General features: G+C 41.1%; 1 protein-coding gene across 2 annotated transcripts; it reads left to right on the forward strand.

The window, feature by feature from the left end:
- The first annotated feature begins 53 nt into the window (after window positions 1-53).
- Window positions 54-13,811, forward strand: rbm17 (RNA binding motif protein 17). 2 transcript variants are annotated; one of them, XM_075472067.1, is made up of 13 exons: window positions 54-142; window positions 539-679; window positions 2,233-2,346; window positions 2,469-2,635; window positions 2,834-2,946; window positions 4,231-4,281; window positions 5,101-5,239; window positions 5,374-5,525; window positions 5,798-5,848; window positions 8,019-8,092; window positions 8,349-8,447; window positions 8,527-8,599; window positions 13,500-13,811. In XM_075472067.1, the coding sequence occupies exons 2-13, from the start codon at window positions 557-559 to the stop codon at window positions 13,601-13,603; spliced, it is 1,260 nt and encodes a 419-aa protein (XP_075328182.1). In that variant the 5' UTR covers window positions 54-142; window positions 539-556; the 3' UTR covers window positions 13,604-13,811. The 2 variants fall into 2 exon arrangements, with proteins under 2 accessions (XP_075328182.1, XP_075328183.1); XM_075472068.1 differs by having other exon boundaries at window positions 8,022-8,092.
- Window positions 13,812-15,025: the final 1,214 nt, after the last annotated feature.

A 15,025-nucleotide genomic window follows, 5' to 3' on the forward strand; every position in this document is an offset into this window, starting at 1 on the left:
GACCCGCCTTTTATGATAAACTTTTTTTTTTTTTTTTTTAACACCGGAAGACGACGTGATTGAGCTCGAGCGTGAAGTGTCGGAAAGCGTTGGTGACTGTCGCGCATAGTTTTGTTGTTGTCACGCACTGCGAGGAGCGGAGGTATGTGAAATGTGCCTCAAAACCTTTTCAAATGTATTTTAAAACGCACCTAATCAATGGTTAGTCCGTAGTTTCCTAACACTGATAAGTTGGGAACAGGTTGAAAAAAACCGAAAGGCTGTTTTTTTTTTTTTTTTTTTAAATATAAAATCTTTTGGAGCAGACTTTAGCGTTAGCTTATGCTAGCTAGCGACATTAGTCACCAGGCTCTCCTGGTGCTGCAATTTTTTTACACAAATATTAGAGAGGAATAGTGAAGTTATAAATTTGTATCTAAGCTGCTCTGTTACTATAACCTTGTTTCTGCCTAAGTAGGGAAGAGCGGAGTGATGCCATTGAAATGAATGAGACCGCCAAATGAGAAATGATAGCTTCCCCTGTTTCTGTGGGTAACAGGAGAATTGACGGGCGGCAATGTCGCTGTACGATGACCTCGGTGTGGGTGCCAGTGACACCAAGACCGAAGGCTGGTCCAAGAACTTCAAGCTGCTTCAGTCTCAGCTGAAGGTGAAGAAGGCGGCTCTGACCCAGGCCAAGGTACATTAAACCACAGAATTTGAACAAGTATTTTGATATGAGCAAAACAGAAGGAGGCACGTGATTGTAAAACAGACTGCAGACTGTAACTTGGTCTGTCAGAGCATGAAGTTGGGACATGAAAGTGCAAATATGTGGGTTTTTCAAACAAAACTAAATGACCATGACAAACATTGTGAAACTAGGGTGCTTTGCGCCCCCTTTTACAAACGTTTAAGACAGTTGTCAAATGATAAAGGTTGATCTGTCATTAACAATCTAACAGTCTTACTGAGTTCTTTGTACTGCACTTACATCGATTGCTAATCCGTTGTTTTCTAATCTGTTAGAATGAAGTATGGATTTTGGATTTTTCTGTCATCATGTCAAAGAAAATATGCAGTTAAAGCAATACTATATAACATTTCTACCTTAAAATAACAGTTTGAAAAAAATTGTGCGGCTAGAATGAGTTTTAATATTACGATTGGCCTGTCTCCTATGCCCTTCGGGGGTCTGAGTTGGAATAACTGCGCGATGTAACTTTGCTGGACCGGCCCGGGAGCTGAGCGGAAGTACTTCGACTTGCTTTCTGGCACACCTACCGCAAAAACAAATAGACCCCTCTCACGCTCCCAGGTATAAGGCTAAGCTAGCGCAACATTGTCAGTACGATCATCATGGCAGAGGCACCGAAGAAACAGAAGAAGACGTTGACTGATGAAGCAAGGAAGAGAAAGAGATTTACGACAGTGTCTTAACCGTACATTACCTCCAAGCCTGTAGGGGGAGCTCCATAATGGGCTTTTTGAGAAGTTACAAAGTATTGATTTAACTCGAGCTCTGCATTGTAGAGATTTGCGGTTAAATAAATGATGCTGATGTCAGCGGAAACTCATTGTTTGACAATTACAAATGAAACCTCCGGAGATGACCAGGTGTGTGTAACAGTGTGTAACAATGTGTAACAACGCTCTCGGTCTTGCATTGCGGATGAGGGCCAGGAAACAAACCTGTCTGCTAACAACCAGAATCTTGACTCGATGACTTTGTCACCCTAATTTTGCCAGCAAATTCTTCTGGCTTTTAGGCTTTTGCTTCGTAAATATTCCCTGGGTAGAAATGAGGTACGTACCAGTATCAGGAAACCCGATTTCGGGACAGATGTCTGTGAGCCACAGATTCTTCGATAGGTTTCAAAGATCCCTGTTGAGATCAACAGCCTTTCGTTTAGGATGTTGTACTCCCTGTGTACTGGTGAAGGGAAACCCTGCTTATGATTATGCAAAATAACATCTGATCTTAAAGGTTAGAAATACCTGTCCAACTTTGAGAGCAAAAAACGCAGATCTGCATCTACATCTTTCCTGGTAGAATGTGCGCCATATGTACCAACAGTCCAACTCTAATCTTGGATCACTTACTGGGTCTATTGATTTCCTGTCACCAGTCTACCTCTTCTGTCTAAATAAAAGGCAAATAGCCTACAAAGATATTATTAGATGCATTGAAGATGATTCTGGGTGTCGCACAGTTAGAACAAAGGAACAGTGGATTTGTTTGTGTGTATGTAGACTCAGCGGATGAAGCAGACCACCGTCTTGGCTCCCGTCATCGATCTGAAGAGAGGAGGTTCCAGCGACGAGCGACAGAACACAGACACTCCTCCACATGCAGCTGGACTCAAGGTCCGGCTCACTCATCTTTTTATTTATCGTTTGATTCAGTTGAATCTGAGACGGTCGAGCAGAGCCAGGACATTTGCACGTAACTTTGCCATGTCCTGCGTTTTGCACTGCGCTTTCTCCAGGATGCAGTCCCCACTGGTTTCTCCTCCGGCGACGTCCTGATCCCGTTGGCAGACGAGTACGACCCCATGTTCCCCAATGACTACGAAAAGGTGGTGAAGCGCCACAGAGAGGAGCGACAGCGGCAGAGGGAGCAGGAGCGGCAGAAGGAGATCGAAGAGAGGGAAAAGTACTGCCATGCTTTTTCATTCGGAGTCAGAAAAGTTACTCAGCCTAAACAATACCGACTCAGCGTGTGTCTTTTCTTACTTACATGTATACATTTTTGTTTGTAGCCATAAACGAAGCAAGGCATCTGCTACAGGGTTCTGAGTTGCCATGTAGAAAACTAGATAAACGGCAAAAACATGAACTCGGTGTTTTGCAGGAAGAGGAAAGACCGGCACGAAGGTGGCGCTCCGAGCGGTTTCTCCCGTTTCCCCACAGCAGAGGAAGACTCTGAAGAGGAGGAGGAGTACGAGAAGGAGCGGAGGAAAAGAAGTGAGTTCCATTCCATTCTGGGATATCTATGAACAGACGCGCTGTATTCATAACCAGGGCTCTAACTGAACTTTTTAATCACCAGCAGAAAGTTCTTTCTTTAAAATGCCAAACAACGTCAACATTCTCTTAACGCTCTCTTTTCCAGCAAGGAACAAAGTAACTTTTAACACATTTGAAGCGACCTACCGTAAACTTTAGTTTCGTAGATTTTTCACATTACTTAAATAACTCTTTGGCTGTCCAACATGCTCAAAGTCAACATTCTGGTCGAACACCAGCCACTCGCGGCCTCTTTTTCTTTCTCTCCTCCTCTTTTGCCGTCGAGATTCTCCCCTGCCTCCTTTCTTTTCTTGTAGCCGGCCTCGTTCTCGCCACCGGCACATTTTTGTTTTTCATTCAACACGCCACTTGGGTTTAAATTTTGCTCCTCGTTCAGCTGCACTTTGTTCAGGAGGGCAGACAGTACACCACGTAAACAACACACCGCACTATGCCAATGTATGTTTGATACGTCAGGGCATAGTGTTCATGGGAAATGTAGGGATAGCCCTACCGGGACAAAGCGATTTGCTTCATTCATCACCAGCTAAACTGGCCAGTAAGTCTTCATTTACACCCACCAAAATGAATTTCAGCCTGCATTTGGCGTGTTGTTGGGTGTAAATTTAGAGCTCTTTTCATAACTATGTTGTCTTTACGGCATTCATGCCGCTGGCTTTTGCCTCATACTACAGTAGCCTAAACGGGACAAACTGTAAGCTGTATAGCTGGCCTTTCACATTTGATATGGCATCTGTTGTTTCAGAGTAGGTAGGAAGTAATCACTTTATAGCTATGTGAGCCACCTTTAAAACACTGAATGACAGAGAACGGAACTGTACCTGATGCATAGTCGGGCAGTTTTACCAGGTCTTAAAATGAAATACAGCCTCAGATGAACAACAGCACATGACATATTACACTGAGATAGCCTCTCTAAAGATAGTGGTGGGACCTTAAGAGAGCTACTTTGTACAGAAGAGTGGTGCAGAATTCCCTCCACATTGATGAAAGAGACGGGTAGCATCATACAGAAAACAATAACGTCAAGTTATTGCTGCTAAAGGTGGTTCTACAAGCTAGTTTTACAATTTTTTTTTCTTTTTTTTTTTTTTTTTCTTCTAACCATCATGTCCTCTTAAAATTGAAGGAGGATTCTTTGTCACACGGCCATATGAGTTAACATCTGTATTCATTTGACATTGAGCAAGAACTTATCGTAGGGTTCTGTGTCCCACTCAGGTATGAGCGGAGCAGCCATCGCTCCCCCTTCATCTCTTGTGGACAGAGACGGTAAGTAATGATGACCCCAGCTGTAACCTTTTAAACGTCCACAGTGTCGGTACAAACCAACAGAAGCCGAGGCTCAGCAGAAACATGAGTTTGCTGCAGGTAGAAATCCACAAGGATATTAATAGTGGTGGTATTTGAGAGTTAAAAAGAGGCTGAATTTATCTGAATTCACAAACCAGGTAAATATATTTTAGCTGCTATTTAGGCAGCTATGAAAGTACTTCTAATAGATTTTATCTATGCAAATTACTAAAGGGAAACTGTATAGATTAAAGTCATCTTCATGTGTAAGACAAACTACCAGAGTCCAGACTAAACATGGAGAAGCAGCATTTAGCTGTTATGCTGCGAACAAGTGGAACAAACTGCCAGTGGAGATTAAACTTTCACCAAATGTAGACATTTTTAAATCCAGGTTAAAAACATTTCTTTTCTTATGTGTCTATGCATGAAATCTGCACGATATCTTTGAATTTATCTGGACTGTTGCTCGTTTTTAAATTCATTTAAATTATTTTAATAGTTTTTCTTTATATTCTTTTATGTATTTTTAATGCTTCTTCCACTCCCCGCTGCAATGCTTTTATTTTATGTAAAGCACTTTGAATTGTTTGTACATGAAATGTGCTATATAAATAAATTTGATTTGATTTGATACCAGCCTGAAGAAAAAGCAAGAGATTGTCCAGCAGGGGGCAGCATTGTCTGTCTGGACGATACGACCGAGGAACTTAAAATACAACTAAATAAACCAAACAGACTTTGCTGTGTTTTTAATAGGAGTTTTTTGTTGTTGTTGTTGCTGCTGTGTGTGTTTAGGCTCCGCTTCATTTTCCTACGATGATGACGTGCGTTCTGCCAGGGGCTCAAAGGCGGCCATCCCTCCACCTATGTTCGAGGACTCCGACCGGCCACGTTCACCGCCGGGACCAACCAGTTCCTTCCTGGCCAACATGGGGTGGGCGGGAAGCACATTTCCTCACACCAACATCTGCACACAACAAGCAGCCGCATTAGATGCTTTAAAATGAATTCCTTTTAAAAAAAAAAAAAGGAAAAAAAAGTGTAGTAAAAGATGTCTCCTCCAAACAGAGGTACAGTGGCCCATAAGATCATGCAGAAGTACGGCTTCAAAGAAGGCCAGGGCCTGGGGAAGCACGAGCAGGGCCTGAGCACGGCGCTGTCTGTGGAGAAGACCAGTAAGAGAGGTGGAAAGATCATCATAGGCGACGCTGCAGAAAAACGTAAGCCCCCCCCCCCCCTTGTGCTTTTCTTTCTACTGCTCCCTTTGTCTTCTCTCAATCTATCTGCTTTAAGTCGTTTTTTATCCGCCAGCTGCATCAGAAGCTACTCGTGTTTAAGTTGTCTCAGTCTGTGTCCAGCCTACATCTGCTTCTCTCTTTATGCTTTCATGTGTATTATTTTCTCTGACAGTGATATTTTAGCATCAGGTCGATGTTTTTCAGTGACCTTTGTGTATGGGTGTGCGTGTGTTTTTGTGCGTGCGACTGAGCAGCAGGGTCCAGCCAGTCAGGTGCAGCCGAGACTTCCGGCGGAGGCTTTTCAGGTTGGCCTCCACTTTTCTCCAATTTTCTCTCTCCACAATTTGCCACCCAGCTTCTGTTGGTTCTTCTAATAGTGCGTTTGCATGTGCTTTACATATGCGTGTTGTCACACCCAAGTATGTTGGAAGGAGCAAAGACGTGTGCCTTTTTGAAGCTCACTGGGGAGTTCTGCGTGTTGACGTGACGGATCTCCACACAGAACTACACCTGGTTTTTAGATGCATGTCCTCTGCCCAACATTTTTAACTTCTTTTGATGATTTTGGTGCCCTCTGCTTTCTCACCACTGTTGCATGTTGTTTGTTGCCAGCGCAGTCTGAGATACAAGTCTCCCTAATTTTCCTCCTTCAGACTCTTTCTTAGCATCAAGTACTTAGGTCTGCTGCGTTTTCCCCATTTATATTTTTCACTTATTCTCCCAACCCATAGATGCTAATTAAATGGAGCAAAATCTACCAAAGGTGCCATCACAAATTAGCTGTAGGCTAAGTGGATATACTGTTTGCTTATGGCCACTAAATGTCAAGTAGGGATGCAAGGGTCATTACTGCTTTAATTCTGGCGAAACTGCCGCCGTTGCATGAGTTTTACTTTGTTATCAACACTGTACGGAATGAAGACAAGTCGCATGTGAGTATAATCACTCTTAGATATCCCCCTCTGAAATGTAAGTGACAGCCAGGACTCCAAGTACATCCCTCAGGACACAACATGTCAATTATTTATCAGTTTGAGGACTGCTGGTAAATGTTCTGGTGTCTTGAGCTTGGCCGACCACTTCAGATATACCGCCTATGCGACCGTTGTCATTATCAGTTGTTATTTTTGATAAAACTGTTTGGAGTGGTGTCAGAAAGTAGCGGAAAAATACAGATCAAATGGGGCATCTTGGCATGCTGCAGAAAGGACGGTAAACGCAACATAAAAGCGTTTTAGGTCACTTTTCTTGGAATGCGAAGGGGTTTAAAACTCGTGTTACACTTCCAAAAAAGTATTTTCCAAATGTTTTTCTCCACCTCTGTAGTCTGTGCCCGCACTTACTTTAATCTTTCAGAAGTTATAGTTAACAGACAACATGTAATTAAACCGTAGACATGCAAAATAGGTTTTTAGAAGACTCAAAAAAAGTCTCAACCTTTGCGAACTCTTCTGCTTCTCTGCCGCGTGTCAGTTTCCGGACAGATGGTGGCAGAATTTCATGTCAATTCTGATGGGCCAGCACATCCGTGTCCAGGTTTGGTTGTTTGTTTGTTTTTTCACCGCAGCCTGGTTCTTCCTCGCGTCCAAGTTGGATTATAAAATACATCATTAAATTAAGCGGTAAAGCCTCTTCTCGTTGCTGGCGAATCAAAAGCGACAACTGCATTCATCTTTCCTGTTCAACGTTTGTTTGTGATAGTTTGTCGGCACAAGGCCTTCGTCTCTCAGCTGCTTTGCCAGTTTTCCTGGGACACTGCGTACTAACATTACTTCGCTTGACCCGCTTGAGTCATTTCTCAGCAGTACAATAACACAATAAAACCAGCGCTGCGTTATGACATTATGATGCTACCAGCAGTGTTTCCCGCAGCGCATTATAGTTAAGGCGGCCGCCTTAGCAAACTCGCACTGCCGCCTTGCCAACGTTCCCAAAAAAAATTTTTTTTAATTTTTTTAAAAAAAAATTATTTTTTAAACCGAAGTAATAATGCTTTGCCAGGCTCAGACAATAAAAGACAGCATTGATAACATTGAATTGCGACACCTACTGGTTGTTAATGTAAATAGTTAATAATGTAAATAAAAAAGTGTTACAGCTCTTAAACAGCTTCGTTATTGCTCTAACAGCCCCCCCGTCCCATTCCAAGTACCCGCCACCCGACGGAACGCTATCCGCACAAAACCCCTGGTCCCGGCCGACGACTCACCACCTTGACTAAGCAATTTTACCAGGCAGCATGACGTCAGAAAAGAACACATTACCTCAGGTCGGCAACCGGAGAACAACAGCTGAGTAGTTTAGTTTAGTTTAATTTATCACCTGTATTTAGTCGAGCTCCTCATCTTAAAACAATGCCATACAATCCAGGTGATTGTTGCACACCTTCAGTTGCTCCATCTGGCATACTTGTGGCCTGTGAATGTTCTTTTGTAAAGGAAAGAGGAAAACTTTGACTTTTATCCGTCCAATCAGTAGACTCCAAGAAGTCTGACATGAACCCGCTGACGGAGATCCTGAAAAACCCGACCAAAGTGGTTCTGCTGAGGGTAAGTGCTTTGTTTTTTTCTTACCGCTGTGTCTGTCCTTTTCTTTTTGTCTTTTCTGTCACTAAATGTTTTGCTATATTGCATCACATAATTTATGTGAGACGTTTGAACACTGAGTCAAAGAAAATAGCTTGGCAGTATAACATTTAGTTCATGAAATTGCTAAATGAAAGTAAAAGATGAAACCTAATTAAATCGGATGTTATTACCCCCTGATTTCCCGTTAAAGTCTGCGATGCCCTTGTTTGTGTCGTAGAACATGGTGGGCCGAGGAGAGGTGGACGAAGACTTGGAGGGCGAGACCAAAGAAGAGTGCGAGAAATACGGCAAAGTGGTCAAATGTGTTATTTTTGAGGTGAGAAAAGAAAAGTTCAACTAGACAAAGTCAAATTGATCAAACGGGACAGTCAATCTGATGTCATTTACCCCCTCAGATCGCAGAAGTGTCAGACGATGAAGCCGTCAGGATATTTCTGGAGTTTGAGAGGGTGGAATCGGCCATTAAAGGTCAGTATTTACTCACTTATTTGGGTTATTTGGCAGTCAAAACTATAGTTTTGTTCCAATTTGCTGTTCATGTTACCTCAAAAATATGTCGGACATAACATCTGGAGCTCTGTTGATGCTCAAAACTTATTCTGGCTGCAAATCTGGAGATCAACCTCATGTAATGTGCGTCACTTTCTTTATTGGATTGTATAACTGCTCTAATAATGCGGGTGAAAGTGTGTCCCATTCTAAATGAGTTGGCCCAGATCTGAAACAAGGTGAGACTCTGCTCCCTGCGGTGTTATATCACATGTAGCCCAGCAACCCAACCGTCTCCCTGCGGCACCAGCAGAACCGCGCTTACATCACAGCTCGCAGGAAGCAGGACAGATTCTCAGAGAGCCATACTCAGCCCGGCCTAAGGATTTAGTTTAAAGTGGCAGTTTACACGATTATATTAGGCTTCTATAAATGCTAACGAAACATGTTAGTGCTCCCATTTTGAAAAAATTCTCCACATACTGGCTTGTTCACTGTCAGGGTATCTGCATGGCATCAAACTCCTAGCCTTATTTGAATTCCTTTGCTTTTTTTTCATTGAACTTTTTCATTGAAACCAAGCTATGTCATGCCTTCATAAGATTGTACTGAGAATCAGCACTACTCGTATTTATAGGCAAAATATAAAGCTAATATACTTGGCCTGGTGTAGGGACCTCCTAGAGTATCCACCGGTTAGGACTGAAGGTCGGACATCAGTAACCCATTTGAAATAAAAAACGACAGCCTTTGAGTGCTTTAGCGGATGGGCTGCGGATACGTCAAGCTGTAGGTTCATGGCAAGATCCAGCAGAGGGCGCTCCAGCTTCAGCTTGACCTAAATCGTCGGTGAAATAAGCTAATGCTTTGTTTGCTACGAAAATCAAGGAATCTTGCGAGCGAAACTTTCCTAAGAGCATTATAATAACACTAAATAGTCTGTAAAAGTGGTGCCTGGCTCTATTTTGGAGCTTTCTCTGTTAATGTTATATTAATAGGGGGGGGGTGCGGCCAATAGTATAGTTCTAATCTAATTTCATACTGTACATAATATTTGAGATCATTCCAATTGAGTTTTTCAGATTTTCTCTTAAGAAATTTACATGTATTTAAACACAAGTTTAGGTGTGTATGAAACTTGCTAATCTTGGTTGTAGCAACCAAAATTAACTATAAAATGCTCTAGAGCACAAAGGGGATTTGCCCATAATAAGTCCCCTTAAGGGCTGAAGTGATGCCTTGAATAACTCAATTACACATTTTATTCTCACAAATACGTTTTGCGCAGTGGTCACTCTTTTGAATAGCTGTTTTTGCAAAAGGTATTTCCTTGTCCCCTTGAAGTGAAGTTTCTCGTACGAACACGCCACGTCAGATTCAACAAACGCTCTTAACTTGGGAAAAAGTGTGTAAACCACCTGCGTAAATGAGGAAGTTCTGCTTTCAGAGATCCAAAAAGGAAAATCTGTCATTTTTAGCAAAGTCAGCAGTGGAATTATGGGACCTGCTAAAGCGAAGAAATGGGAAGCAATTACGAGTGCTGTTAATTCCATGTAACCTGTTGTGTCACCGAAATAAAGAAATGGTTTGATATGAAAATGGTTTACAAATAAAAAAAACGTCTCGCCCTGGGCAGGCGCTCGATGACTGCAACTAAAGCCGTGCAATCAGTTGTTGCCTCATCATGATGGCTCTTTGATGGGGTGGTCCATGAGGGGGGTCTTCTGGCACCACACCTTCTGGTCTGCCTGGGCTGGTTCAGGTTGTAGGAGACCCTCGTTCATGGCAATATTGCGCAAATCTGGCATGCCTTCCCTGGGCTATAGAGCAGTTTGCAGCGGACTATTTTACGAAACTCCTACGACAGCTCTGGATCACTCGTAAATTCTGTTTGTACCTGAAAGAAAACGTAAAATACGAAAAGATTGGTGAATGCGCCAATTCTCTTAAATCACTCGTACGCACGATTTAAGAACAAATCTGTGCGTACGAACGGTTCTTGCATGAGGCCCAAAGTTTCCAGTCCTGGTCCTCGGGGCACCCCCCCCGCCCTGCATGTCCCACATGTTTCCCTGCTCCAGCACACCTGATTCAGTGGCTCTTCATCAAGGTTAAGATCCACTCATTTGAATAAGGTGTGTTTGAGGCAGCAAAACATGTAAAACATGCAGGGCAAGGGCACCCGAGGACCTGGATTGGGATACACTGGCTTGGGTGACTGCTTATATCTCTTTTAGGAAACAATGGTACTTTTGGTATTATTTTATGCCTGCCTCTCAAACTCAAATATAAGATCTATGACGACCATGTTTCTAGCATACCACGTCAAAAAGGGAAAGACTGCTCTGATGATGAGGATCCTTTTAAGAACTTAGTCCCGTGTGTATCCTCTGTGTTCTTAAAGCACCCACGATCCTTTGCACACCTCAAAGAAGGTGCAGACAGACGATGGGCCGAGGTTGGCACAATATGCATTAAAAAAAATTTGTTGGTTTGTTTACACTGTATTTGTGTAACCGTAAAGCTGTTAGCATTGTAAGGGAACAGCTAACGGCTACAAGCTGTTTAACAGCCATGTCAGTTCAGGCGTGCGTGCGGTGTAATTGAACATGTGACCATTGCCATCACATATGCCCACTTGTTAGGATTGCTCTGTCTTGAGGATTTGAACTTCAAGGCAGAAGTCTTTTCTAGCCAAAGAAGGATACAACTTGGAAGGTCCCATCCTTCCTAGGAAGCATCCTTGACTTAAAGAAGCATCTTATACATTGTAGTGAATTGTTAGTGTCTAAACGTAGCATATATCCTTTCAAAAGCACTTCTAGTTTATTTTGTGTCTGTTGCTGAGAGCCTTGTTGCTTGTTGAAGGGGTATAATTATGGTAACACATAAATAATGTCTCCATATATGTTAATGTGACAAAAAAGGAATTGATTTGAAACGTGTATTATGCTTTGCTGGATGAAACATTTTACTTCCTTTGTGTTGAAGCTTTTAAAGCTGCGTTACTGCCCTTTTTATGTGTCACTACATTGCTTTGTGGGGATCATCCTCCCAGTGGGTGCATACTTTAGGTTAAAACAATGGGGAAAAAAATCTCATATATAGGGCTGGGCGATAAAACGATAGCTATCGAGGAATCACTTTTCCTTGATAGAGCTATGAAACATGGTCGATATCCTTTTCGATAGATTACATCCGTCCATCTTTTGACGGACAATACGAATAGGCAATGACAACGAGAGTTGCGCCGCGCTGAACCAATCACGTGGCTGGAATAGAACCATGCCAGCAGCTAGTCGAAGCGTGTTTGTTTGTGCTGCTGCAGCCGTATAAAAAAACCAAAATGAGTGCTCCCTCGGAAGAAACGACGGAAGACGCAGCCCAATGCGTACGGGATGACATTGTTGATAAGAAGGGCCTGAAAAGTTTGGTGGTATGGAGAAATTTTTGTTACGAAACAGAGTAGTGTGCACTGCAAATAATGTCGAGCAATTAACTTTCTGATATCTTCAAATCTCAATTAAGAGTAACACAGAACATTTAAAGTTCACAAAATAGTAATTTGTTTTATATTGTGATATATATTGATATCGACTGATATATATATATATATATATATATATATATATATATATGTATATGTATATATATATGTATATGTATATATGTATATATATATATATATATATATATATGTATATGTATATATATATATATGTATATATATATATATATATGTATATATATATATATATGTATATATATATATGTATATATATATATATATGTATATATATATGTGTATATATATATGTATATATATATATGTATATATATATATATATATGTATATATATATGTGTATATATATATATATATGTATATATATATATATGTATATATATATATATGTATATATATATATACACATATATATATATATATATATATATATATATATATATATATATATATATATATATATATATACATATATATATAGATCGTGATATGACTTTTTGCCTTATCGTCCAGCTCTGCTCATATACTAATGGGTCCTGTTTTTATAAACTTGGACAGATCCGGGCTACCGGTATTCTCCCTTCTGTCTTCATGCTAAGCTAAGCGTTCCCTACTTGCGGTGGAATATCCTTTCTCCTCTAAATCCGGTTGCCAAGAAATTCAGAATGTGACAGTATTTGCAGCTAAATAAACTGTGCTGTGTGACCCGCACACAGAGTGTTGTCACTGAATGTACAGAGCATTGGATGATATGCTGCAGTGTGATCATGATGCGGTTGATGTGCACACAGCTGTATATCTCAGCTGGACACCATGTATGTTTTGGCAAACACGGAATGCCGCTAATGTCATATTACTTACAGATTCTGGTAATGAGTCAAGTATGAGAGATAAACTGACATTTTCAAACCGTTCTACCTTTCTTTAGTCTTCTGTATCTCTTCTCTTCTCTTTGTTTTGTTTTTATTTTACAGGCCAATTTAGGTTAGTTGTCATTGTAATCTAATCCTAATCCAATTAAATCAAACCAATTAAAATCCAGATTAGCAGGCTTTTATACAATGCTGTTTCTTAAAGAATAAAAAATAAAAGTCGGTTAAGAAACTCAACAGATTGCATTGATTCTCTTCAATTCAATTTTCCGTCACATGAAAAGGAAAAAAAAAAAAGGAAAAAATTGATTAAACTATTCTTGGACATTTAGTTTTAGTCACCTATTTAAGCAAAAAGGACAGATTTTTATCCCAGAACAGCTGGGATAAAGCTCACACACTAAGTACGTGGTATTTTTCCTTTCTTTTATTAGTTCTTATCCAGTTGTACAGTGTGACTCTAACACATTGCTCCTCTGCAGCCGTGGTGGATCTGAACGGTCGATACTTCGGCGGACGAGTCGTGAAGGCCTGCTTCTACAACCTGGACAAGTTTCGGATTTTGGATCTCGGCGAGCAGGTGTGACGTTTCCACGGGAAGCTTAACGAACCCCACTGAGCTCCCATCATCTCCCCACTTGTACATAAACATTTTTATTTTTTTTTTATATTTCTTCAACAGCAGTGACTGTAGTGAAGATGAATCCATCTTGTAGTTGTTGTTTTTTTTTGTTTTTTTTTCTGTGAATGTAAAATACCTTTATGTCAAGACTGAATAAAAGGTATGGACCATACCCAGTGTATTGTTTCCTCTTTTCATGTGTCAGTATTTTCCTCTGAAAGCAAAACTTAGAAGTCTGGTGATGTCAACATGATGTGATGGAGCAGCCTCCACTTTCCAAGAAGCCTCTGAAATTTGTCTGCCATAACGCTGGTGCTTCTGTGGTGTGAAGGCGTCCCCCGGGGCGTGACAGTACAAACTTAGCCTTGCCGTATTATAGAAAGGGGACTGGGACGGTGAACGCAACCCCAGCCTGATTCAAAACTTATGTAAGTGAGTCAGAGATGATCCCACTGGAACGGGTTTAATTCAGATCAGGGGAACGGGTTGGAGAGTGATACAGAAATGAGAAGAGAGACCCATTTAAAGAGTTCAGAGGCCATGGAAATATGAGTAAGCACACAAAAGCCAAGGCGTAAAAACAGATGACGGAAAGAGGAGACTGTCCTACTAAATTTGATCTTAGTTTCGTCTTTGACGTCTTTTAATGTCGCTGACTTCACCACTGTGTTCTCGGGGATACACCAAACTGTTCATTTTGGTCATTCCTAGTGTTCCTGCTGGCTTTCAGATGGATTTTTTTTTTTTTTTTTTTTTTTCCCCCAATATGGCCTATTTTACCAAGCGCTCTTTTGACCGTGTTGTAGGTTCAAGAGTCTAGTTTTAAATGCCACACTTGGAATCATCTCATTAGATGAAGTAATGAATTATGAGGCCACACCTGTCCAAGAAACAGCCTTGGGTTTATTGTTACTTTTTTTTTAGCTGAAAAAGAAGGATTCCTGACATTGAATGGCTGGAAATTCTTGGCCCTTTCACCAATTTGTATGTAAATATCCTCAAATCAGAGCTAAGCATCTTTTTTTTTTAAAATCCATATTGATTCCATGATAACAAAAAAAAGTGCAAATATTGACCCATGTCCAAACATTTTTGGGTGAGAGCGTGTCCTAAATGTCAACAGCCAGTGCGATGTCAGCGGGCCATTGGCTCTCAGGCAGCCTTCTAAGCCATGACCTACATACCAGCAGGCGTGACCTGAGACCTGAGGTTGGAAGGGTTGCTTGAGGCTCACAATTGGTGTTCCTACAGATTATGTCTTTAAAAAAAAGGAAACAGGGACCCGTCTTATGAAATTGTTTCATACAAATCAATGCATTATCACGATTTCTCTGTTTGTACTGTGCAATCCGTGTTTAGGCATTTTGTGATGTCACTGAGCGTCCA

Source organism: Odontesthes bonariensis, chromosome 8 (genome assembly GCF_027942865.1).
Source record: "Odontesthes bonariensis isolate fOdoBon6 chromosome 8, fOdoBon6.hap1, whole genome shotgun sequence".
NCBI classification, from domain to species: domain Eukaryota; kingdom Metazoa; phylum Chordata; class Actinopteri; order Atheriniformes; family Atherinopsidae; genus Odontesthes; species Odontesthes bonariensis.

What these genes read in the sequence shown, in the direction of transcription:
- rbm17 (XM_075472067.1), top strand. Translation starts at nt 557, where the DNA reads ATGTCGCTGTACGATGACCTCGGTGTGGGTGCCAGTGACACCAAGACC. An exon ending in TTCCGGCGGAGGCTTTTCAG is followed by an intron (nt 5,849 to 8,018) that starts GTTGGCCTCCAC and finishes CCGTCCAATCAG; the next exon opens with TAGACTCCAAGAAGTCTGAC. An exon ending in GGTGGAATCGGCCATTAAAG is followed by an intron (nt 8,600 to 13,499) that starts GTCAGTATTTAC and finishes GCTCCTCTGCAG; the next exon opens with CCGTGGTGGATCTGAACGGT.